This window comes from Oncorhynchus mykiss, chromosome 1 (assembly GCF_057628025.1).
Source record: "Oncorhynchus mykiss isolate SJ-2025 chromosome 1, ASM5762802v1, whole genome shotgun sequence".
NCBI classification, from domain to species: domain Eukaryota; kingdom Metazoa; phylum Chordata; class Actinopteri; order Salmoniformes; family Salmonidae; genus Oncorhynchus; species Oncorhynchus mykiss.
Window position 1 is genome coordinate 60,339,243 of NC_143022.1, and position 25,671 is coordinate 60,364,913.

Genomic DNA, 25,671 nt, shown 5'->3' on the forward strand with positions numbered 1-25,671 from the left:
GCAATTCTAAGCATACCTTTCCTTAGCTATGCATAGTCACTTCGCCCCCACCTACATGTACAGATTACCTCAACTAGCCTGTACCCCTCCCTGCACACTGATTCAGTACCTGTGCCCCCTGTATATAGCCTCCTTATTGTTATTCTTATTGTGTTACTTTTTATTATGACTTTTTATTTGAGCCTTCTTGGTGAAGATGTTATTCTTCTTGAACTGGTTAAGGGCTTGTAACGTCAGCATTTCTCGGTAATGTCTACACTTGTTGTATTTGGCGCATGTGGCAAATAAAGTTTGATTTGATTTTTGATCATTTTTTATCCAAATTGTCAGACACCGGAGGCTTGTCATTGTTGATAGACAACAATAATTTTCTCACTTTACGGAATTCAAAATTACAATGCTTGCCTTTCATAATTTGGTCAGATATACTTGGATGTGTAGTGTAAGCATTTGTTGCTGGCATGTCATGCATATGTTCGCAAATCTTGAAAATGAAAAAAATAAACATTCAAGTAGTTGGTAATATCAATGGGTTTTGTGATGAATGAGCTATCCTTTTCTTTTACCTTTATTTAACTAGGCAAGTGAGTTAAGAACAAATTCTTATTTTAAAGGACTGCCTAGGAACAGTGGGTTAACTGCCTTATTCAGGGGCAGAACAACAGATCTTGACCTTGTCAGCTCGGGGATTCGATCTTGCAACCTTTACGGTTACTAGTCCAATGCTCTAACCACTAGGCTACCTGCTGCCCCAATGGAGTTGAGCTTGCATTTTTGCCCAAAATGTAATTTAGGTGCTCCAAAGCTTTTTTATTATCATTCTTTACATAATTTATCTTTGTTTCATAGTGCAGTTTCTTGACTGAGCAAGGACGTCTGCGATCTTGTCATCCCATCCACAGTTGATTCTACAAAGATCCTGAACAATCTTCTTTGGCTTCAGCGCTAATGTGGCTATAAATCCCATAGTGCCATTGATGGAGTTTGCCATAGACAGTATTGCTCTTCTGGTGGTTGCTGCTTCATAACAGTCTTGAAGAAAGTGTCAATTCGACATTCCACTGAACTCTGAGAGCTCATTCCACTTAGAGGTCTTCTCGGTCAATGTCGAACTCATTCACTTCCTTGGCCTTCTCTTCATCAGGAATTGAAGCCAGATCGGAATTACTGTTGCTCATGCCCTTTGTGAGTTTGAATAAACCGGTAGCACACACAGTTCTTAGTTTCCTAAGTCAGGGAAATGGCTTGCATCTCATTGGTTACAGACCTAAGACAGTCATCCACATAAACGTACTTACCGATAGTATTCAGGACGTCCTCACTGAAATCATCCTCATTGTCATCAGCAGTTTCTTTGAGGGTGCATTTCGCACAGCTGGGTGAGGAGACTGCACCAAATAGATGGGCTACCATCCTGAACTCTACCAGTGGTTGCCCAATGTCACTGTAGAGCCACCACAAGAAGCGCAGGAAGTCAACATTGTGTTCTGGAACCTTGACTTAGTAGAACATACATTCGATATCCACCATTAATGCCACTGGTTTGTGATGGAATCTCAGTTTGACCCCCAGCAAAGTACTCGTAAGGTCGGGAACTTGCAGTATCTCAATGTTGAGTGAAGAGCCTTGGAATCATAATCGTGGTGGGGTACCACACTCTTCCCTCATTCCTGTGCAGCTGATCATGTGGCACCCTCCTGGCATGCCTTTTATCCAGGATGTCACTCATGAACCCTTTGTAATCAACAAAGAATGCCTTGTCTCTCCGAAATCTCTTAATGAGGTTCATTGCTCGCTGCGCCGCCATTTTTTGGTTGCTTTGCAGGTTTACGTCCTCTTTGCGAAATGACAGTCGAAGTTGAAAGTGGCCATCTTTCTGTGTTACTGAGAAAATGTCTTCTGCAGAACATTCAGGTTTTTCGTCGTAGTCTCGCTCTGAGAAGTCTTGATTTTACTGTTTTACAAGAAGCTATTCAAGGTTAGCAATTGAGATCCTGTTAAAGGTCATGCATTGTCAATCCTGTTCATCAATGGGTGAGCTACTGCTCAGTTGACCATTAATGTAGGTCTAAACCCTTAGATTACAATATCTACTAAACTGACACATGGAATTATTTTAAGAAGGTCATGCAATGGATCATTTAGCCATTTGATTTAGAATTTTAGGACCCCTGTAGGTAAAAATATAAAATATAAATATTTGATGAAACGTTGAATTTGTCCTTGAATCAACTGTGTAGTGCTAGGGAAAAAAATGAAATGTGCACCCAGGGCAGGACCAAGGACTGAATGTGGGAAACCCTGCAATAGCCCATAGAAACGCATTGGATAACACATTTGTACATGGCAAAACAGATTCAAAAAATGTATCACAATGAATAAGGTTTTGAAGTGTTTGTCCTAAATATGAAAGAAAACTCAGGGGTAAAAAAAATCATAATTTTAGACCCATGTTGTGACATTATTCATCACGCCCACTTTTCGTGACCCCCACCACCCCCACTTTTGCAATTTTTGGGTTACCTTCTGAAGCTTGTGTGCATCGTAGAGCAGAACATTTTCATGTTCATAATAGTTGCCCCTTTCGATATTGGTGACATAGTAGTTTTTTAGCTGCAACGGTTCGATCGGTCCAACGGTTCGGTCTGGATAGTCAGTTTTGTGAGATGACCTCTTCGTAATGAGGACGTCCACTACAGGGTTCTGACAGCTGCCGTAAAGCTTGTGGATGTTGAAGAGCCAAATAACTGTAGTGTTTTTGAAAGTCTCATCTGTTGATGGTGATGACTTATTAGGATGTAGCTGAAATGATTTTGGATTAATAGACAATTTCATTACTATTTTCCTGTCCGTATCCATGTGCAGAAAATGATCGCTTTCGCAAAGCCCCATATTATGGAATAGGTATATACTACAGTATATCGTCGGAAAGAGGGGAGCTGCAGCACTACAAGAAATGATAAGTCTCTACCATAAACACAAATTCAATATTCAAAATGACATAAATTGACTCTAGCCACCCATCCAAGATGAGGTTTGACCATATAGGGCTCATTATGTCGCTATTAATGATATTCCATGGTTCCTTTGCTTTGGGGACATTGACCCAGATCAACATTCCGACATCCGCTTCAATAGTGGTCAGATGAACATCCTTCAGATATAGCCACTTCCTCTTGACTGGGTATATTATCCTTGCCAACTGGTATTGAGCTCTGGGTAAACACTTCTGGCAACGCTGAACTCTCAAGGCTGCTCACCTCCAGTCCATCCAGATTTGTAAGTGCTTTGCATATCAGGTTTCAGGTATGACCCAGATGTTCTGCCCCCTCCAGACAGTGCCTCCACTCCTCCAATGCCATCTTCACCACGAGAAGCTCACGATTCCCCACATCGTAGTTCTTCTCTGTGGCGTGGAGTCAGTGGGAGAAGAAGGCTCAGGGATGTAACTTGAGGTCCAGGTTAGACCACTGGGACAGGACAGCCCCCACTCCGAAATCCGAAGCATTGGCCACCACCATGAGCTGGCGGGACGGGTCAGGATGAACCAAGATGGGAGCTGTGGTGAAGCGGTGTTTGAGATCCCGGAACGCCCGGTCAGCAGCTAGGGACCACCTGAACGGAACCTTTGGAGAGGTGAGTGCAGACAGGGGAGAAGCAAGGGTGCTGTAGCCACGGATAAAGCGGTAAAAGTGGTAAAAGCGATAAAAGTTGGTGAATCCCAGGAAACGTTGCAGCTGTACTCTGGACATAGTGGGGATATCCAGCTCGGAAGCCAGGGTAGCGTCCATAAAGCTCTCATCGGCCCCAGAGTCGATGAGTACCTGAAGAGATTGACTGGCTCCACCACAGCAACATGGCATGAAAATGGATGCGAGTAAGGGGAGAGGAAATGTTATCCATATGGCCCACCAGAGTACTCGCTCCTACCGGTGAGCTTGGTCTTTTAGTGGACAGGTAGAGACAAAATGACCAGTAGTCCCGCAATACAGGTACCTCTTAGTATGAAGCCTGTATAGCCGTTTAGCTGGAGACAGCCTAGCTCTGCCTAGTTGCATGGGCTCGGGAAGAGGGGAATCATCAGTCTTCGGAGGCTCTCGGGGGAACTCATCCTTTACTTCCTTCGATGCTCTGTGTAGGAACATGTCGAACAGCGCTTCTGTGTTCCAAGCACTTTCAGCTGCCAACGTGCGGAAATCCACCACGTACTCTGCCACGCTACGGGAGTCTTGACGTAGCTGGAATAGCTTGCGAGCTGCCTCTCTCCTGGACAACAGAGAATCAAACACCTTCAGAACCTCCTCCACAAACTCCTCCAGACTGAGGCAGACGGTGGATTGTTGCTCCCACACAACTGTGTCCCAGGCTAGTGCCCTCCCAGACATCAGCGTTATGATGTATGCTATCCTCGAGCGGTCTGAGGAGAACAAAGAAGGCTGCAGCTCGAAAATGAGGGAGCACTGTTAGAGAAAAGCCCAGCAGGTTCCGGAATCTCCAGCATAGCGCTCTTGCGGAGGTACGCAGGGTTCTCGGGACACTGGGGTAGACCCACCGCCCAGTTGGGAATCCGCGGAATTGCTCCAGCAAGGTCAGTAATCAGAGAGGGTGAAAAAAGGTTCAGAACGGCAGGCAGTCTCAGGGTCAGGGCAGACAGGGGTCAATAATCCAGTGAGGTGGGGCTAGGTATAGAACAGCAGGCAGGCTCAAGGTCAGGGCAGGCAGAACGGTCAAAACCGAGAAGGACTAGCAAAACAGGAGCAAGAACAGACAGGAGCAGGGGAACAAACACTGCTAGGTGTCACAAAACAAAACTAACTGGCAACAGACAAACAGAGAACACAGGTATAAATACACCGGGGATAATGGAGAAGATGGGTGACACCTGGAGGGGGGTGAAGACAAGCTCAAAGAAAGGTGAAATAGATCAGGGTTTCTCTTGACCCATTGTCTTGAGTAGATCTTGCTTCTGGTATCTAGCTGCTCTATTAACTTCTTGGTACAAAAGGTTGCAGAACTATATATAGGAATGCATACGTTTGAGTATAGGAATTCCTATAGGAGTATAGGAGTATAGGAATGCATACGTTTGAATTATTTTGTGGTGCTGACCCCAGTATATCCCCAAGCCTGAGAAGGAACCGTGGTTCTGGCAACAGAAGTATCCTAACTCTTAGCTGCTGCACTGCCTGCTTTCTCTGACAAGATTGACAAGTAATACGCTTTTTACACATTTTACTCAATTGTCCCTTAGTTTGACATACGTAACAAATTCCTTTCCCCCTCAGGAATTAAATAATCTCCTTATGGGGTTTCAGTACCATCTTGCAGTAGGATTCCACATAATGGTCTATAGCACAGGAACAGCACTGCTGTAACTGTGGTAGCAAAACTGCAGATTTTGCCTCTGGACATGATGCTTGGGCTCACTCACCCTAGTCTGAGGAACACTCATATTGGGTGTAGGGTCTTGAATATTTCCAAAAATAGGGTCCAGTGCCACTCTGGCAAGTCAACCAGCTCTTTGACCTCTTTGTTCGAGATGGTCACATGCAGTGGACCTCCATTTGTCTCGAAGCTTACATGGCAGCTTGGAGATTACTGATATCATATTTGAGTGGTTGTCTCTTACATGTACTGGATAGCTTGCATAGTGTTGCAGCAACAATGAGCAGGTCTGCATTGCTGCCCCATCTTCAGGTTTGATAACAGCCCAACCTAGGGCCTTCATCCTAGGGCCTTCTTCATCACCAAAATGTTACTTCAGCAGCCGCTTTGCGTCATTGTATCTTCTTCTTGGGTCCATATGCTGGCAGCTACATACCAGGTCTCTTGGTTGGCCAGTGGTGAATTGCTTCAGATAACATAGCCTGTATAAGCTGTTTTGGACTCAATCCCATGTTCGACAGCAGTGATGAGTAACTGGTACTGCAATGGAATTGCTCCAAACACAGGGATATCTCTGGCAGGTAGTAAAGACATTTTTTATTTTATTTACAATGACAGCCTACCTCGGACAAACCCTCCCCTAACCTGAATGATGCTGTGCCAATTGCGCGGCACCCTATGGGACTCCCGATCACGGCCGATTGTGATACAGCCTGGGATCAAACCAGGGTCTGTTGTGACGCATCTAGCCCTTTCGCACTGATATGCAGTGAGCACTGAGATGCAGTGCCTTAGACCGCTGCGCCACTCGGGAGCCCAAGAATATCCCTTTGCATTTAATTTAGCCTCAGAACACTGATCAATACATTCTGAATGGCATTGCCATTTTCAATCAACATTGTTGTCCAATGCTGCTCCCAGCTGAATGTCACCTTTTGCAGGAACATTGCTGTGATGAGATGTGGTAGGGTTAGGGTTACAGTTAAGTTTGCAGCATGATGTTAGATAGAGGAGCAGAGGAACATGGATCTTAGAGAGGGAAATCTGTCTTATTGAGGCAAAACAGTCTTAGTGAGGGAAACCATTTTGAGAGAAAATCTGAGGGAAAATCTGAGGCAAAGAAAGGTTAAAATACTGAAATGAAGAGAAGAGGTAAAATAAACGTTCTCAATGTCAACTGCATTTATTTTCAGCAAACTTAATATATGTAAATATTTGCATGAACATAACAAGATTCAACAACCGAGACATAAACTGAACAAGTTCCAAAGACATGTGACTAACAGAAATTGAACAATAAAATCAAAAGTAACAGTCTGTATCTGGTGTGGCCACCAGCTGCATTAAGTACTGCAGTGCATCTCCTCCAAATGGAATGCACAAGATTTGCCAGTTCTTGCTGTAAGATGTTACCCCACTCTTCCACCAAGGCGCCTGCAAGTTCCCGGACATTTCTGGGGGGAATGGCCCTAGCCCTCACACTCCAATCCAATAGGTCCCAGACGTGCTTAATGTGATTGAGATCCAGGCTCTTCGCTGGCCACGGCAGAACACTGACATTCTTGTCTTGCAGGAAATCACGTACAGAAGGAGCAGTATGGCTGGCGGCATTGTCATGCTGGAGGGTTACGTTAGGATGAGCCTGCAGGAAGGGTACCACATGAGGGAGGAGGATGTCTTCCCTGTAACGCACAGCATTGAGAATTCCTGCAATGACAACAAGCTCAGTCCGATGATGCTGTGACACACTGCCCCAGACCATGACGGACCCTCCACCTCCAAACTGATCCCACTCCAGAGTACAGGCCTCAGTGTAACGCTCATTCCTTCGACGACAAACGCGAATCACACCATCACCCCCGGTGAGACGAAACCTGCTATTCGTCAGTGAAGAGCACTTTTTGCCGGTCCTGTCTGGTCCAGCGACGGTGGGTTTGTGCCCATAGGCGAAGTTGTTGCCAATGATGTCTGGTGAGGACCTGCCTTACAACATGCCTACATTCTAAGCACTGATGGAGGGATTGTGCGTTCCTGGTGTATCTCAGGCAGTTGTTGTTTCCATCCTGTACCTGTCCCACAGGTGTGAGGTTCGGATGTACCAATCCTGTGCAGGTGTTGTTACAGGTGGACTGCCACTGCGAGGACGGTCAGCTGTCCGTCCTGTCTCCCTGTAATGCTGTTTTAGGAGTCTCACAGTACAGACATAGCAATTTATTGCTCTGGCTACATCTGCAGTCCTCATGCCTCCTTGCAGCATGCCTAAGGCATGTTCACGCTCAAGGCTGGGATGGGCTACAGGACAATAGGCAAGCAGCTTGGTGAGAAGGCAACAACTGTTGGCGCAATTATTAGAAAATGGAAGAAGCTCAAGATGACGGTCAATCTCCCTCGGTCTGGGGCTCCATGCAAGATCTCACCTTGTGGGGCATCAATGATCATGAGGAAGGTGAGGGATCAGCCCCCAGAACTACACGGAAGGTCCTGGTCAATGACCTGAAGAGAGCTGGGACCACAGTCTCAAAGAAAACCATTAGTAACACACTACGCAGTCATGGATTAAAATCCTGCAGCGCACGCAAGGTCCCCCTGCTCATGCCAGCGCATGTCCAGGCCCGTCTGAAGTTTGCCAATGACCATCTGGATGGTTCAGAGGAGGAATGGGAGAAAGTCATGTGGTCTGATGAGACAAAAATATAGCTTTTTGGTCTAAACTCCACTCGCCGTGTTTGGAGGAAGAAGAAGGATGAGTACAACCCCAAGAACACCACCCCAACCGTGAAGCATGGAGGTGGAAACATTATTCTTTGCAGATGCTTTTCTGCAAAGGGGACAGGACGACTGCACCGTATTGAGGGGAGGATGGATGGGGCCATGTATCTTGAGATCTTGGCCAACAACCTCCTTCCCTCAGTAAGAGCATTGAAGATGGGTCGTGGCTGGGTCTTCCAGCATGACAATGACCTGAAACACACAGCCAAGGCAACTAAGGAGTGGCTCCGTAAAAAGCATCTTAGGGTCCTGGAGTGGCCTAGCCAGTCTCCAGACCTGAACCCAATAGAAAGTCTTTGGAGGGAGCTGAATGTCCGTATTGCCTAGCGACTGCCCCGAAACCTGAAGGATCTGGAGAAGGTCTGTATGGAGGAGTGGGCCAAAATCCCTGCTGCAGTGTGTGCAAACCTGGTCAAGAACTACAGGAAACATATGATCTCTGTAAAGGCAAACAAAGGTTTCTGTACCAAATATTAAGTTCTGCTTTTCTGGTGTATCAAATACTTATGTCATGCAATAAAATGCAAATTAATTACTTAAAAATCAAACAATCTGATTTTCTGGATTTTTGTTTTAGATTCCGTCTCTCACAGTTGAAGTGTACCTATGCTAAAAATTACAGACCTCTACATGCTTTGTAAGTAGGAAACACTGCCAATTGTGCAGGTTATCAAATACTTGTTCTCCCTACTGTATATTGTATTTCAGCTCTCAGTATGATCAACCAATCTGTCTTGTTGGACGTGGAACTCATCCAAAAAAATTACAATTCCTGAGCATCAACCATTGAACAATGAAAACATAGTTACACACTTTTATATCAATGCTCTCTTATTAAATCTATATGAAATAGCTAGGTAGCTAACTCACTACACACATTATAACAGTGATTTAATAACTTACAGTTGTGAGGAAATTAAAACAAAACAGTGGCTACCTCCTGTGGACATAATGTGCAATGACTTGCAGCAGAACAGCTGCTTCATGCAAACTCATAATAATGTTAGCTAGCTACCTTTTGTTTGAATCATTTAGCATTGTGTATGCAGCACTAGGTAGCTGATTGGTTAGCAACATCGTTTCGTGTGACTTGCTCAGCTAGCTAATGTATGTTGGACAAATTTAAGCCAGCATTTGTGCACATTCTCAAACTTCAGAAATACTGTTAATTGAATCACACAACTCCTTAGCTAGATTTGAAATTGTGCAACGAAGACTTCATCACCAAAAAAATATCAACGTTATTTATTGTTTTAGCTTAGATTAATGCAACATGTTTTGAGCATGAAATGGAGTTCATTAAGTAATGTCACAATATATTCAAGCCTGACCACTTTCAAGCTAAATCAAATCAAATTAAATTATATTGGTCACATACACGTGTTTAGCAGATGTTATTGTGGGTGTAGCGAAATGCTTGCTATCCCATTACTTTTAGCAAGATATGAGACAGATCAGTGCAGGGGGAATCGGCTCGCTATCTGACGTAAGACAATGAGAGGATCTAAGTGAGGGAAATCTGTCTTAGTGAGGGAAATCTTTCTTAGTGAAGGAAATTTGTCTCAGTGAGGGAAATCTGTCTTAAAACAAGATACGCCTGGCATCATTGTGCCAATGATATTGTGAAACTGGCTCCTGTGCTGGAAGATGGCATGTTAAGAGAGGGATGCAGAGTCAGTAAGGTGGCCATGCCTGAAGAGGTGAAGCACCCAGTTAAACTGTCAAAGGATCAACATGTATCGAAACTCATCCTACAGCATATTCACAAGCAGCTGTGACATGCTGGAAGGAACCACAAGCTATCTACAATTCTAAATGTGTATTGGATCATGAGTGCCAACTCTGGCTGCAGAAGAAAACCTCTGTCACCGTCACCAAGTGAAGGTTAGAAAACTGAAGTTGGCAAATTAGCCACAAGAAAGGACTGTTCCTGAGCTACCTCCTTTCACAAATGCGGGGGTTGACTGTTTTGGGCCAGTTGAAGTCAAGGGAGGGCACACGCAGTATGGTCAAGAGAAATAGTGTTATTTTCACTTGCATCGAAAGCAGAGCAATGCACCTTGAAGTGGCTTATTCATTGGACACTGATGCCTGTATTAATGTTGTGCAAAGATTAATGTGTCGACGAGGTCAAGTGTCTCAAATAAGGTCAGATAATGGCACGAATTTCATTGGAGCTGAACGAGAGCTCAGAGAAGTATTGGACACTCGGGACCACAGCATGATACAGAGTGCTTCACATCTCCTTCTGGTTCGCATCATGGTGTGGGAGCATCCCATTTGTCTAGTGAGAAAAGTGCTCTAATCTATTCTACAACAACCAGCTGTGGATGATGAGGTCTTCCATACCATTTTGTGTGTAGTCAAGGCAATTTTGAATGACTGTTTCTGGACTGTTTCAAGACATCTCTACAAGTGATCTCTACAACAGGAGAAGATGGAGAGAAGATCATTACTTCGCTAATCTATTCTGGAAAGAATTGGTGAAGGCGTATCTACCATTGTTACAAGAAAGAAGTGGAAGTTTTTATTTTCCGTGGGAGACCTAGTCATCATCATGGATCCTACTATTCCAAGAGGGTCATGGCTGATGGGAAAGGTATTGGAAACCTACCCTGACAACAGTGTCTGGTATGTGAGACTGAAAACCAAAACAGGAGAACTGGACAGACCTGTTACCAATATCTGTCTACTCCAAGAGGGTAGAGAGGGACTTGTGAAGAAATCTGACCCACAGAAGATTGAAGATTCACATTCACATTTTACTTCATTGGCTCCTTCCGTTATGTTTTGGGTAATTGTTGGTTGGTGTGTTTTAGGGGTGTTGGATAAAATTTGGGTATATCTTGTATATAACCAACTGGCTCAAATCAGTCTTATGTAGCAAAATGTTGAATTTTTTACATTGGATTAAAGTAGAGACTCAGAGCTACAAAATGGTATATCATACACTACAGTTGAGTATCATTGGGAAAGTAATTTTGCTTTCAAAGTTGATAAACTTGTAAACTCACCTTTGAGGAAATCACCTTTCAATGTTTAGGTACTACTATTGGAGAGCTCATCTTTGTCTACACCCATTCAACACTGTTCACACCCTCTTAAGCTTTAGCCCCACCCATATCTTTAAGGGTTGATCCGAATGTACTAACAACAGCAGTCAAGCACCAAAGTTAACTTGCTAGCTAGTTCCTGACATCTAAGTGAGAAAGAACAGCTCACTGAACATTACTCGCCCTAGCAGAGCTGGTTAGGCTGTTATGTTATCCAGAGCGTTGATGACTGCAACTGTGCTGTCAGATCTTCGTTCGTAAATTCAGAGCTCACACCGGACGCTCTGGTCGATGATTAGGGTTGATCCGAACGTTTTGACTTCACAATGGTAGCAAAGCACCCAAGTTTAACTGGCTAACATTGGCTAGCTTGCTAGCTACTTCCAGACACATAATGAGAGAACACCCCACTCTGACCATTTTACTTGCCCTAGCAGAGCTGGTTAGGCTGTTTTCATGTTATCCAGAGCACTGGTGACTAACTGTGCTGCTAGCAACAGCTTAAATATGCTTTTTTGCTGACGTTTACAGACACTGGCCTTATTCAACCAGTATTGAGCATTCACAACTTCCTCAGTTATTCTGCGCTCTCTGGCACATCAGACGAGAGTGCTCTGAAATCGAAGTAGATGGCCAGACTGAATTTGCATAGTGGAATATTTTTCTAAGATAATGAACCTTAATCCCAACTCATGACATTACTAATCTACATGAATCTGCAGGTACAGTAGCTAACCAACCAGGTTCAACATTAGCTAGCTAAAATTAGGCTATAGCTAAACAAATGCCTCTGAGATACGAATAATAATGTCATACACGTAACGTTAGCGAGCCAGCAAGCTAACGTTAGCTAGCTAGCTAGGTAAACAATGAACCATAATCACAACTCATGACGTTACTACCCTGCATGAAACTGCAGGTAGCTAACCAAACGGGTTCAATGTTAACTAGCTAACATTAGAATATAGCTAGCCAAGCAAATGGCTCTTTCTGTCAAAATTAGAAATGTGTAATATCTGAAAATGTAGCTAGCTAGACTATTTTACCCATGTACATCATTCATAGTTGGACGCGTCTCCTGTCAGATGCCATGGTTGCCCTTAGTTTGAAAATGTAATCCGGAGACAGGTGTTTTCTCATACTCAAATTCCACTGACTTCAAAACTTTTTAAACCCTCATGCAGTTTTAATACACCATACTTTAAAAAAAGCAGCTTTAGACAGGATTACTTAGACATACTGACCAGCTCAAATAGACAGAAGTGTGCTATGTGGTAGACTGATCCCGACTCGTCTCTTGGGATGTCCAGCCCACTCATTATCTCAGCCAATCATGGCTAGGGAAGGTGGCTGACTTTTTCTTTGGCTAAGCCAACTAGGTTTGTAATTTAACAATTTGATTCGTATCTACGGATGGCATACATATTATGTAACCTTTGTTCGGTTGTAGTGTGTAATAGTCTGTTTTTCTCTTTATTGTGTCCCTGTCAGTGGAAACTGTCAAATGCATGGTGTTCATGACACAAACATTCTTTCTTGCCTTGCATTGGTAAAGTGTGAGTGTTGTGTTGTAATTTTTCAGGACTATTGTGGAGTGCAGCTGCTGTGCATGTGCCTTGTTTTGCGCAGAGGGAGGGAGCTCCCATCTCTCTTTGACGACCATGTTGTTTTCTTTGACCAGGTTGTTTTCTTTGCATCGTTTTCTTCCCCTCGCTCATAAACTCGCCCATTCTTACACTTTCTCCCCCATCACACTTTACTACATTTATTTAAGCTTATGATATATGTATCACATTAGTTTCAATATAGTTTAGGTTAGTTTTGAGGCCATTATCAAGGTAATTATCAACTGGGCATGGCACATTTAACTGTAGGGAGAAAGAGGGGGAAAAGCATTCAGAAAATTACATGCACTCCTAAAAAACTGGTTATAACTCCAGTTATTTTCATGATATTAAGATTCTAACAATGACAGTGTGCTTATTTGATATAGGCTTATTTAGGAAAGGTCAACGATGAGGGGGATTTGTTTTGTGTCATTATGATGCTCTTCTATCTTTCTAGTGTTAAAGGATTAGGGCCAGTATTCACAAAGCGTATCAGAATAGGTGTGCTGATCCTAGATTGGCTATGGAGCGATGTCTACACAAAAGGATGAAAAATTATAATATCACAAACTCTCTGACGAAGGGCTGTGAGTGTCACACCCTGATCTGTTTCACCTGTCCTTGTGATTGTCCTCACCCCCTCCAGGTGTCACTTATTTTCCCCGGTGTATTTATCCCTGTGTTTCCTGTCTCTCTGTGCCAGTGTGTCTTGTCAAGTCAACCAGTGTGTTTTTCCCGTGCTCCTGCTTTTTCTAATCTTATTCTCTTTTGCTAGTCCTCACGGTTTTTACCCTTGCCTGCTCTGACTCTGAACCTGCCTGCCGGACCTTTCTGGCTGCCCTGACCTCGAGCCTGCCTGCAACTCTGTACCTCCTGGACTCTGACCCGGTTTTGATTTTTTTGCCTCATTCTCTTGCCTACCCTTGGATTATATTAAACATCAGGGACTCGAACCATCTGCCTCCAGTGTCTGCATCTGGGTCTCGCATTGTACCCTTATAGTGAGGACAATAAATATGCTTAAATAAAAATGTGGTAAGCGATACTGGCAAGTGCAGTGCGCAAGTTATTTTATTTTAAGTCATGTCAGATCTTATATTTCCCAATCACATACAACAAGACTTCAAATGTGAGAGTGATTATCCTACTTCTAAAGAAGGAAGGGTAAAAGACTGAAGGAATCTCCATTCCATAGGAGTGAGAAGAAAATGGCCATTGTGAATAAATATTTACCAAGCACCCACCACACACACTCTTTTTCTCACACACATTGACAGAACCCCAAATCCATTAGTGTTACAACGGCTAAAGGAAAGTGAGAGACTGAAAATACGATTGGAGGCTATGAATAAGAAATGAAAGAATACAAACACACCCAAGGAGGGGAGAAAACAAAGAGCAATTTTACTGATATGAGGAGATCCCGGAGTCTAAACTCTCCAGGGTGAGAAAGAGTGTGATGGAGAGAGAGACCTGGACAGAGAGTAAATCCAAATAAATATTTATAATGATAAGTAACACTGCAGCTGATAAATATGAAACAGTCTGTGGTCTGGGCTGCTCTCCGTTTGTGTGCTTGTGTGTGTGCTTATGTTTGTGTGTGAGTCCGTGTCAGAGAGAGAGAGTTTGTGCGTGCGTGTGCATTTTTGTGCGCGTGTGTGGGAAGACGGGACATTGAGTAATCATTTAATAAGGCTTGTATGTATATAAACCATTATCAGTTGAATCAAAAATATTAAGCTCAACAAAGCATTTCAATTACATTTCTGGTGCTCATTTGGCACTGTTTGAAACCACTGGGAAAATTACCTTAACATACTTATAATTATTTATACTTATGCAAATTTAAATATGCATATCTACTTTGCCCTACCTCCCCATTAAGACGCACCTCACATACTAAACTCTGGAATGCACAACACCCTGGCCATCACAAGCATGGCCATAAAATGTAGGGCAATAATTATGTTAATTGAATGAATGAACAAATGTTTATTTTATATACCTTTATTTGACCGGGTAGGCTAGTTGAGAACAAGTTCTCATTTTCAACTGCGACCTGGCCAAGATAAAGCATAGCAGTGTGAACAGACATCAACACAGAGTTGACTAACTGACCTACTGACTCATAAAAACAAATCAACGGGCAAACAAACGGACAAACAAACTAATGAACAAACAAACAAACGGAACAACAGACGGACGGATGGACAGATGGGCTGACTGGCTGGCTGACAGACTAACTCACTAACTAACTAACATAAGCCTTCAAGTACTGTCATACTGACTTACAGCTGACTCACACAGGTTGAGTGCTGGATCATGTTCATGAGGCACAAAACAGAAGAAAATAGTCCGAAACAGAGAGGTACTATCTGAACTAGTCCAATATGAAATAATTATTTTTGTTTTCCATCACAAGCAGTTTTAAACATTTTACTTTATGTGCCCCAATGAACACGACCCTGAGCTCTCCAGTGAGCTGGAGGAGTTAGAGTGTCTGTCCAGGCGTGTGGTGCTGAAATGGCATTTGCCTGCCATCTGGTGCAGTTCACACCCTGTCTGTGACTTAGTTCACTGAGTTCTTGGTGTGGCAATGACTGCCTAAAAAGTCTGTTCACATTTAACATTGGCACTCTGAAGTGCTAAGAGGATTTATACAGTATGTACTGTCAGTCCCATTTTATCACATTGAATATCCCTTATAGCAACTGTGGCTGATTGATAATAGAATTTCAGAATGTTTTTTAATGATGATACAATTTATATACACAACTTTTGGTGTACTGTAAAATTGCTTATCTTTACTCAGAATATTTAGAAGAATAATGTGTCTTCCTATTAATCTAAGGAATTAGTAAGGCATCATTAATACATTTCCGTGCACACACAGGATAGAAAGATGTCATACATTCGTTTGATCAGGGCTGAGCATATCCAACAAATAGCAATATCCTCCCCATATTAAATAGGTATCTGTAATCGTTAGTTCATAACTATGAACGGAAACAGAGCGCAGAGCCACATACACATACCAACATGCACATTAACTCATTGAAATTACTTCACTGGCATTTATTCACACATAGCACACAAGTACACGCAAAAGCACAAGAAGGGACACATGCGCATGCACACAGACAAACACTTTCATGAATATACACATGCACACATTCACTTGCACACAGACACACACACTTGTGAGGTGTGTGTGATGACTGTCTGTCAGGCTCTAGCGTGATAATTCTCTGCTCTGTCCGTGTGCTGACCTTGAGGGATGGTGGTGAGGGATGAGGCAGTATGACACAGGACTGTGTGTGTGTTTGTGGGTGTGTCAGCCATAAAGCCAACCCGGCTCTAACATGTATTTATGGACAGAGGCTGGAGGAGTGGGGAAACATCTGTTTAGTCAGAGGAGATGGTCGGTCACTCAATGAGTGTGTTTGTGTGTGTCTGTGTTCACAGAGGACAGCAGCTGTTGACCGCATAGAGTGAAGTACACAACTGTGGTACTAGAATAGTGGAAAGGTCTAGTGGTTGGCTTTCAAATTATGTACCCCCAAACTAGAGTGCACTCCTCCTCCTCTGACCGACCATCTCCTCTGGCATGGACACACTGACAAACACGCCTACACACACACACCAAGTCATGACATGCAGTATAGTGTGTATACAGACGTTCTGACACTAGTGAGTGGTGTCATGACTGACCTGTGAGGTTCCCGCAGATGGGGAGAGGTATAGAGGGATTGATTGGGGGGGGGGGGGGGGGGGGTTATGACAACTCATGCCCATTGTAAATCTTAAGAATCCTTGGTCCTGTTAATGTTTGGGACTGGAATGTCTTTGTGTGGGCCTTATGGAGAATCTACCTCAGAACTGTAACATGCAATAAATGGCCTTTGGGACAATATATTTCATCAGCCAAAATGGTGGTAACAATGATCGATGGAATATGACAATGAATGTTGTTTTTGTTATTTTATTGAAAGATAAATGACGAAGTTATAACGAAAACATTTAACTTACTCTTCAAGTTAATGTTTTCGTTATAACGTCGTCATTTATCTTTCAATAAAATAACAAAAACAACATTCATTTTCATAATATGTACATGATGTTTACATACTGTGCATTGTGTAGAGAATATCCAGATCAAAGAGAATGTTTTTGTAAAGATGAACTGTGAATTTAGTTGTTACTCTGAAACTAGATCAGAGTAAAATCCTGATACCTTTCCTTTGTAACGAGCTACGCCCCACAGGGAACCCAGAGAGCATGCCATAAAGAATTTACATCCAGACTAAGTTGACCGCCTGCTGCAGCCAAGGTCTACGGATAGTTGTGATTCCAAACGCAACACAAGGAAAAGGACAAAGGAACCTCTTAACAATCAAGGCTACAGTAGATTACTGTATCTTAGAAGGCGAATTCAAGAAGAACCAACTGGTTATTCTCTTTCAGTCATCGGTTATCTACACGGCCTTCCTGCCCAAGCTGGGAGCATCGATATGGCTGATTATCCTCCTCAGAAGTCCACTCTCACAGAATAAGTGCAAGATAACAGACTACCAAGAGAAAGGACACTGACATTGTGTGGACAATCAGAGACATACATCCGGTGATGAAGGAAACGCGGCCATCTAAGATCGTTGCCTAAATCTCCTAAGCGGAACTCGGTCCATGAAGACATACCCAACGCAGATTTTCAGCAAGTAAATACATTCATTATAATTCTGACCAATTAGAGCGGCAGTTTGGGTAGGTGTTAAACTAAACTAAACATAGTTTACAAATGTGCTTTTCTCTTGTGCACTCTCCTCTCTCTAAATCCACATCTTGTGTAACATGTGTCATATTGTGTTGGTCCGCTAGGGACCTGTTTTGCCATTGTATGAAGTTATAACCAATAACCTAGACTGTTTTGTTTATGTTTATCTTATATTATCCTTTAGCTCGTTAGTAAATAAATAATCAACTCAATCGGTGTGATACGGAATGATTTAGTGAGACCCGGGTTTGTGTAGATTTACGAATTATGCGACGTTCAGAATGAGACTGAAATGAATGAATTAATTAGCAACTGGAAATTAGTTAATTAGCGACTGCTATGAAATCGATATTCTGATATTCTTTGAGTTAATTTGGGAAACAGTAACTCAAACAAACTTTTCCCATGGTGCCCCAGGTTACTGAGTTAATTATGAACACAGTTAATTATTCAATGAATAGCAGTCGTCACATTAATGATACAATGTCTCAACAGTGGTGGTGAGCTTGGAAGTGCTGAAGTGCTGTGTGTGAAATAACAGCAAAAATAATTGGGCTTTACTGGCTAGACACTACAGTACAACAGCTTCAGAAAGAGAGGGATGAGAGAGAAAGAGGGAGAGGGAGAGGAAACAGGAAGGGGAGTAAGAATGGGGAGGATGATAAGAGACTTAGTGAAATAGCAGCTAGAGCAGACAGGACAGAGCGAAAGACATACAGTAACACTTTATAATAACATTCATGAATGAACCTATACAAATGCTTGTGAATGTCTTTATGCTTTACAAATAATTATACATGATTTAAATGCTTATGGAATGGATAGCTTAAAATGTTTAGAAATGCTTGTTAATAAATGTTTATACATGTTTACAAATAAATGTGTTAATAGTTTATACATGTTTATTGATGCTTATTCATGATAGTTATTATAGAATGTTACCAGACATACTGTACTGAGGTTACATGGAAGCATGAGAGATTAGTCAGGAAAGCAGTGTGCAGCAGTGTGTCCGGCCTGAGTGTTTTTGTGTGTCCTCGATGTGTGTGTGAGTGTTTGTGTCCGATGTCTGACTTGCTTTGTGTGTGTGTGTGTGTGTGTGTGTGTGTGTGTGTGTGTGTGTGTGTGTGTGTGTGTGTGTGTGTGTGTGTGTGTGCGCCTGCTCACAGCGAACGTCATCAAGAAGACTTATTGGGTATTAGATTGCCCGGGTGTGTCGCGATTTCAATTTCACGAGCGCATAGTCTATAAACAGTATGGATTTCTACCGTATGCTTTTTGCGCTTCTTGTATCTACTGGAGCAGGTTAGAGTCTAAGTGTGTGTGTGTGTAAGTCTGAGAGTACTGTCATCGTAATTAATGGTAATACAGTTATTGTGGGAACTATGTGCAGATAACCGGCAGTGCTTCCCAAATGGCACTCTATTCCCTATTTCGTGCACTACCTTTGACTATGGTCAAACTGCTAGGTCAGATTATATAGATGATAGTGACCTCTGGTCTTGGTATGGATTAAACGTAGAGAGTAATAAAGGCAGGGTGGTACTAGGAGACACACACATGCACACATGCCTGCCCACACACACATGCTCACTCCCACACACAGGAAGAGTAACACACACACACGCGTACGCACGCACACACACACACACACACACACACACACACACACACACACACACACACACACACACACACACACACACACACACACACACACACACACACACACACACACACACACACACACCGAGGATGAGTGTCAGTGAGGGTCATTCACCTGGAGGCCATCTCTGATCCTGATGAGAATGTTTTGATTGTTTCAACATGTTGAGGATTTTGGTTGGCCACTCTGTGTTAATATCAGATTTACATGGTTTTAGGTAGCTACAGTATACCATACAGCAATTGGTACATGCAGCAAACGAGACAGTGCAATGCCCTTTGATGTTCTTGAACCGGGGTCTCCCAGCTAACTACTGCTCCAACAGGGTAAACCATACTTCGGGGAGATTGTAACGAGCTTACCTAGGCAAGGGGTGTTACAGCACAACATACACCATACCACAGCATGCTACAGTGTAATCCAGTGACAAGCTGTGTGTGTGTTACAGTGTGTTATAGCATGTTGCAGTGATAACCTTACCTGGATGCGTAGCAGGGAGGTGCCTCTGGGAGTGTTCTCAGGCAGACTGATGTTGTACAGAGGTTTACTGAAGATGGGCCGGTTGTCATTCTCATTGATCAGGTCAATGTAGATACGAGCAAAACCCACATGGTCTGACATGGACTCATTGGCAAATAGCTGAAAGAGAGAGGGGAGAGACTCTAATACTTAATAGAAGGTCAAAAAGTTAAAATGCTCTGTTGCCACCTTCACTTTATAGCGGTTGCTGTGAATTTGACAATAACTTACAGGCAGCCAGCGGCAAGTAAGTTACTGTATTTCATATTGAACTACACCTACAATAATCAAAACAAAACCCATCAGCTAATTTTGTAGAGTTGTTTGGCATATGTATGTGTGTTAAAACACTTAGGCTCTGGTCATTCTGGTGGTTTATAGGAATCAAAACGTCTGGACTGCATTTGATTGGAAAATATTTGTTGAAAATGCATGTTCTCCGTTCACAAGCTGCACTGTCCATCAGTCTCTTTATTCACAATTTGACAATTCATAGTATTGTCACCCATCAGACAATTACCAATTCCATCTTGCCAAATGCATCTATTATTATACACTACATGACAAAGTCTGGACACCTGCTCGTCTAACATCTCATTCCAAAATCATGGGCATTAATATGGAGTTGGTCCAGCCTTTGCTGTTATAACAGCATCCTCTATTCTGGGAAGGCCTTCCACTAGATGTTGGAACATTGCTGCAGAAACTTGCTTCTATTCAGCCATGAGCATTAGTGAGGTCTGGCACCAATGTCGGGCGATTAGGGCTGGTTCGCAGTGTGCACTCCAATTCATCCCAAAGGTGTTCAATGGGGTTGATGTCAGGGCTCTGTGCAGGCCAGTCAAGTTCTTCCACACCGATCTCGACAAATAATTTCTGCATGGACCTCGCTTTAGTACGTGTTTTACCTAATGTGACTATATACCGTTACTGTCTTTATAGCGCTACCATGCTTTGGTTCTCAGGATGTGTGGACCTAAACATAAACTTACAGTTGCAGTTCAAATCACTGAAAAAACACTATGGGTCAGTTTCCAGGAACAAAGATGAATTCTATATATTTTCTAAAAAGCATGCCATATGGAGAATGTCAATTGAAAGTGTGTTTTAGTCCAGGAGTAGGCATACTAAATTGACTGATGAGTGTGAAAAATCCAGCAGCGTTGCAGTTCTTGACACACTCAACCAGTGTGCCTGGCACCTACTACCATACCCCGTTCAATGGCACTTAAACCTTTTGTCTTTCCCATTCACCCTCTAAATGGCACACATACACAATCCATGTCTCAACTGTCTCAAGGCTTAAAAATCCTTCTTTCACCTGTCTCCTCCACTTCATATACACTGATTGAAGTGGATTTAACAGGTGACATCAATAAGAGATTATAGCTGTCACCTGGATAGTCTATGTCAAAGAAAGAGCAAGTGTTCCAAATGTTTTGTACATAATTAATTAATTTAAAAGTAAAAAAATGGATGTACCAATCGCTCCTTAAATCTGGGTCCTAGAAACCTGCTCATAGTGTCTTTGCTCACTGTGCTCCATACGTTAGATGACTTGCTCTTGTTAAAGTACATTTTACTGATAGTGTGTTTGTAACGGAAATAAGAACGTGCCGTAAACAAGTTTTTGTGTGGGTGTGTGTTTGTGTGCATGCGTTTGTGTGTTCGTTAGTGTGTATGTGTGTGTGTGTGTGTGTGTGTGTGTGTGTGTGTGTGTGTGTGTGTGTGTGTGTGTGTGTGTGTGTGTGTGTGTGTGTGCGTGCAGATTGAACTCACAGAGAAGCTGTAGGCGCGAATATTCTCATAGTCCAGAGGCACGGCCACCCTCATCCTGATGTCAGCCCGGCCCTGCACCGCCGTGGGGGAGATGGTGAAGTGATCCGAGTTGTTCCCCGTTAGGAACACCTGAAACATACTATTCACTCCCTAGAGGAGAGGGTGGAGGGATAGAGAGAGGGAGGGATAGGGGTCACAAGGGCGAGAGAGTTAGATATTGGTTAAATATTCAAATGGATGATAATAAAAGCTGCAGTATGAGATGTGGGACTGCATTAAGGACTATGGATTAAAATTTGCTCTTTTGCTACTCCGGCATATTTACATTGAAGTGAAAACTGTTGATTAAAGTGAACTGCTGTCCTGTTTGCTGTCCTGGTGATGACTCACAAGCACATGCCATTAGATATCTAAATCATAAAATTATTAAAATGGTACTATGGCAACAACATATGTAGCAAAAAGGAATTACTATTTGTTAATCAATAAAGATCCAGATACTTAGCAGTATCATACATTCAGCATATGTACTTTTACAGATACACACACTAGCATTTACTCTTACACACCAGTGTTGTGTTCGAGACCATCTAAAGCAAGACCGATTCAAGACCAAGACAGGAGCAAATCGAGTCAACGTCAAGACCAAGACCAAAGGGGGGGGGGGGGGGTGAGACCGAGTCAAGAACAAGTCCAGAAAAACGTGAGTCCAATTCAAGACCATGGTCTTTCCAATGACAATAACCAGTGGTGGAGTGGTGCCAGGAAAAGTGGGTATATTCTAATTTTGCCAAAAGTTTCCAAATGCAACGGCACCATGTGTAAAAAAAAATCCTATGTTTTCCTATAGTTTATAATGCATGTATGTGTTTCTGAGAGTCTTAGCTTTCAGGAATGGGGTAATAATAGCTAATAGCTCCAACCGTACAAACGCTAGAGTCAAATTTGTAGGAAGTAACCAGAAACCTCTCAGTTTTTCCCAAACGCCAATAGTGGACATCGAAGGTTACTCATGTAACTGAGCTTCTATGAACTAAGACGCACATATTTTTTTCGTTAAATCCACCACGCAGTTAATCGGCTTAGGCCCTATTTTTCTCACCCCTGGTGTACACACTGCTAGCATGTACAAGACAAAACCTTAATTACTGGAGTGTGAGAGTCAGAAAATGTCTGACTTTATTTTGACTGAGCACAAACCTCTTCAAAACATTGAGAAATGGGGAGCTCGATTGATGCCAAGCACACGCATGCATTCACCAATTATTGGCTCCATCCATGCACATTTATCTTCTTATTATCTCTACATTTCATTCCTCTATCCTCTCTCATCCCTCCCTCTATATATCTCAGTATGTACACCCACCCCTCTACCTGTAATCTATCTCTTTTCTCTCTTATCTCTGTCTTTGAGATGCAGGGTCAGAGGTTAGATCGTATCTCAGAGCGGCTGCTCTAACTTCCCCTGACTGGAAACCACCAGCCACCACACACACAAATACACCACCACCCTACCCACACAACACAAACCACTGAGAGCATGTGGCATGGTTATGAACTGTGTCTCACCACCCGCAGCCAATTATAAAGACCCCTTTTCTATTTCTGTGGGAATCCATTTGCCAGCGAAATGGCTCATGACGACAGCGGGAGAATGATTGATCCGCAGAGAGAACATTTTTCGGAGTTCAATAAACATTTAACCTGGAGGGTTCTCTTTTTTGCAGAAAAAGACAAGAAGAGAGAACAAACAACGGAGGGAAAAAAATCATCCCCTGAAAAAATAAACAAGTGAAGATTAGAACCCACTAAATAGACCCAAACATCCGTCTGACAACTGTCGGCAGGCAACGGGTTGCGCTCCATATTGCACCCTATTCAGTACATAGTGCACTACTTTTGACCAGAGCCCTATTGGAGTTCATAATCTCGTATCCTCATCTGAATCGTCCTCTCTTTATCTCTCCCACATAAAAGTCACTCCACCGTATTGCTTAACATTATGTAAATTGTAATTGGGCGTTTGAGTACAGAATAGAGCAAATCTCCATGCCCACAAAGCTGCCACTGCTACAGCTGCCGTCACTTCTACTAAAGTGATGATTACAACGCCAATGGCAGCTCATTGAAGCCATGCGTTTAAATCAGAATTGTATGTGTATGTGTGTGTGTGTGAGGTATGTTTGCGGACCGTCTGACTGTGTGTGCGTACGTGTGTGTGTGTGTGTTTGATGAAATCAGAATGACACAATGAGAGGATAAGGTGTGCTGTCGAGGAAATGAGGATGTTTAAGGAGCCATGTTGACAAGCATGACTATCTAAATCGCTCCGGCTACACTTAGGCTGGGATTCACTCAGATCACGCTTGTAGACAATGCAGCTTTTAAAGGCAATGTTACCATGTTCGCGGAGATCACATTCAAGGTAAAAGCTTCAATGTCAAGCGCACAATAGCGAGGTTTCAGATTTAATCCTGGTCTTTTGCTCTTAGTCATGTTGGTTTAGTGTGCGTACACATGATCCAGTGACATCATTTTTGTTGTCGTAGTCAGAGATTAAGAGAAAACAAAGGCTGGCGTAACATGAAGAACATGCAACATGCCACTATTGTGTTATTTACAACTGTTTTATATTTGATCAAATACAAATAAAACGTATCAAACACAAACTCATAAAGCTCACTTTTTACATGTTGACTTTCACCATTTCACACCATTATTGGCTCCTTCAAGATGAGTGTCACATTATTCACAGTATCCCTTAGCTCAAATCCCTCCTTTAGCACAACCAAATATTTTATTTTACCAAGGTATTCACTTTATAGGGAATAGAGGGCCATTTAGGGCTCAGACAGTGGATCGATGGTGGAGGGCATTATGTTTGGCGGTTAAAATGGCCCTATGTTTTTGTTTTGTTTTTCATCTCGCAGAGAACCATTGTGGCTGATGACTGGCTATTTAAAAAAAAATTCAATATGCAGGGATGTCACTTCAAACTGCCCGTAATTGCCCATCCATTTGCCTCTCTCTCTTTATCTCAGAAGCTCTCATACCAAGGTCCTGTCAGATGTGGCTGTCACAAAGTTTAGTGACGAGTTTTGAGCGGAAAGTTTTAGATTCAAACAGAGAAGAGTGATGAAGAAAGAGCTCTGTAACTACCACTTGTGTCACCCACTAGTAAAAATGGAACATCTCTGACACTCTCCCTCTCGACGTGTGGGTTAGCAGTGCATCTAGTAATGCATCTGTCAATGTCAACTCTGCCTTGTAATTGTGACAAGTGGAGGCTGGCAGTGGGAGAAATATTTATGAATACAGAACTTTAATTTGCATGTTGTTGATATTGTTCCATTAATTCAATTCCAGACATTACAATGAGCCAATCCTCAACATTCTACCTTTCATCAGTCTCTACTGGTTTTTACGATTCAGATCTTTTTTGTTGTGTTGAGCATATGTATCAGTGCATACCTTTTTATGTGCAGGTGTTTGTACATGCATTCATGTGTATGTGTGTTATTGTGGAGTGAGGTAGTGTCTTTGTTGTTGTGTTAACCTGTGTATGCTGTGTGTGTGTGTTAATCTAGGGTTGCACCCCAAATGGCACCCTAGTCCCTACATAGTGAACTACACGGTAATTCTTTGTTGTTGTTTCAACGTATTATTTCCAGTCAAAAAGTTGTGCAGCATATTTCAAGCAATACAAACTTTAAATGTGAAGTTATACTAACTCACACCAAATTTACTTTGACTAATACAATACAGTTAACTTCACCATTTGTCAGTTTAACTTACACTTCCTAGTTAAATCAATAGCAACATAGTTATGTCAACTTTAAATGTAGAGCTATCCTAATTAACACCAACTTTGAATAACTTACTATGTATAATTTAATTCATTTATGTTTAAATAGTGATAACTACACCTCCATTTTAAATGTAATATAACTTACTATCAGGTTAAGTAGATAATAGTAAATATAGACAAGTGATGGGACGTTTGATACCAGAGAGCCGATGCAGTTTTCAAAGCACAGCTGATCCGACAAAATGTACCAATGCTCATTTCAAGGTTAGATTAACATGTGATCAATGATATCTTCGTTTAATCACATGCTTTTT

General features: G+C 42.4%; 1 protein-coding gene and 1 long non-coding RNA gene across 3 annotated transcripts in view; one reads left to right on the forward strand and one right to left on the reverse strand.

The window, feature by feature from the left end:
- The window catches only part of cdh23 (cadherin-related 23), a 646,476-nt gene that overhangs the window by 258,573 nt on the left and 362,232 nt on the right, over positions 1-25,671 (reverse strand). Inside the window, exons 12-13 of the mRNA XM_090235114.1 lie at positions 21,550-21,699; positions 19,732-19,890 (exon numbers count right to left, since the gene is read on the reverse strand). Of these exons, the coding sequence (XP_090091240.1) occupies positions 19,732-19,890; positions 21,550-21,699 (309 nt within the window). The remainder of the gene's footprint in view (positions 1-19,731; positions 19,891-21,549; positions 21,700-25,671) is intronic.
- LOC149985594 (uncharacterized) overlaps positions 1-25,671 on the forward strand; it is a 123,288-nt gene that overhangs the window by 11,284 nt on the left and 86,333 nt on the right. The window lies entirely within an intron of this gene.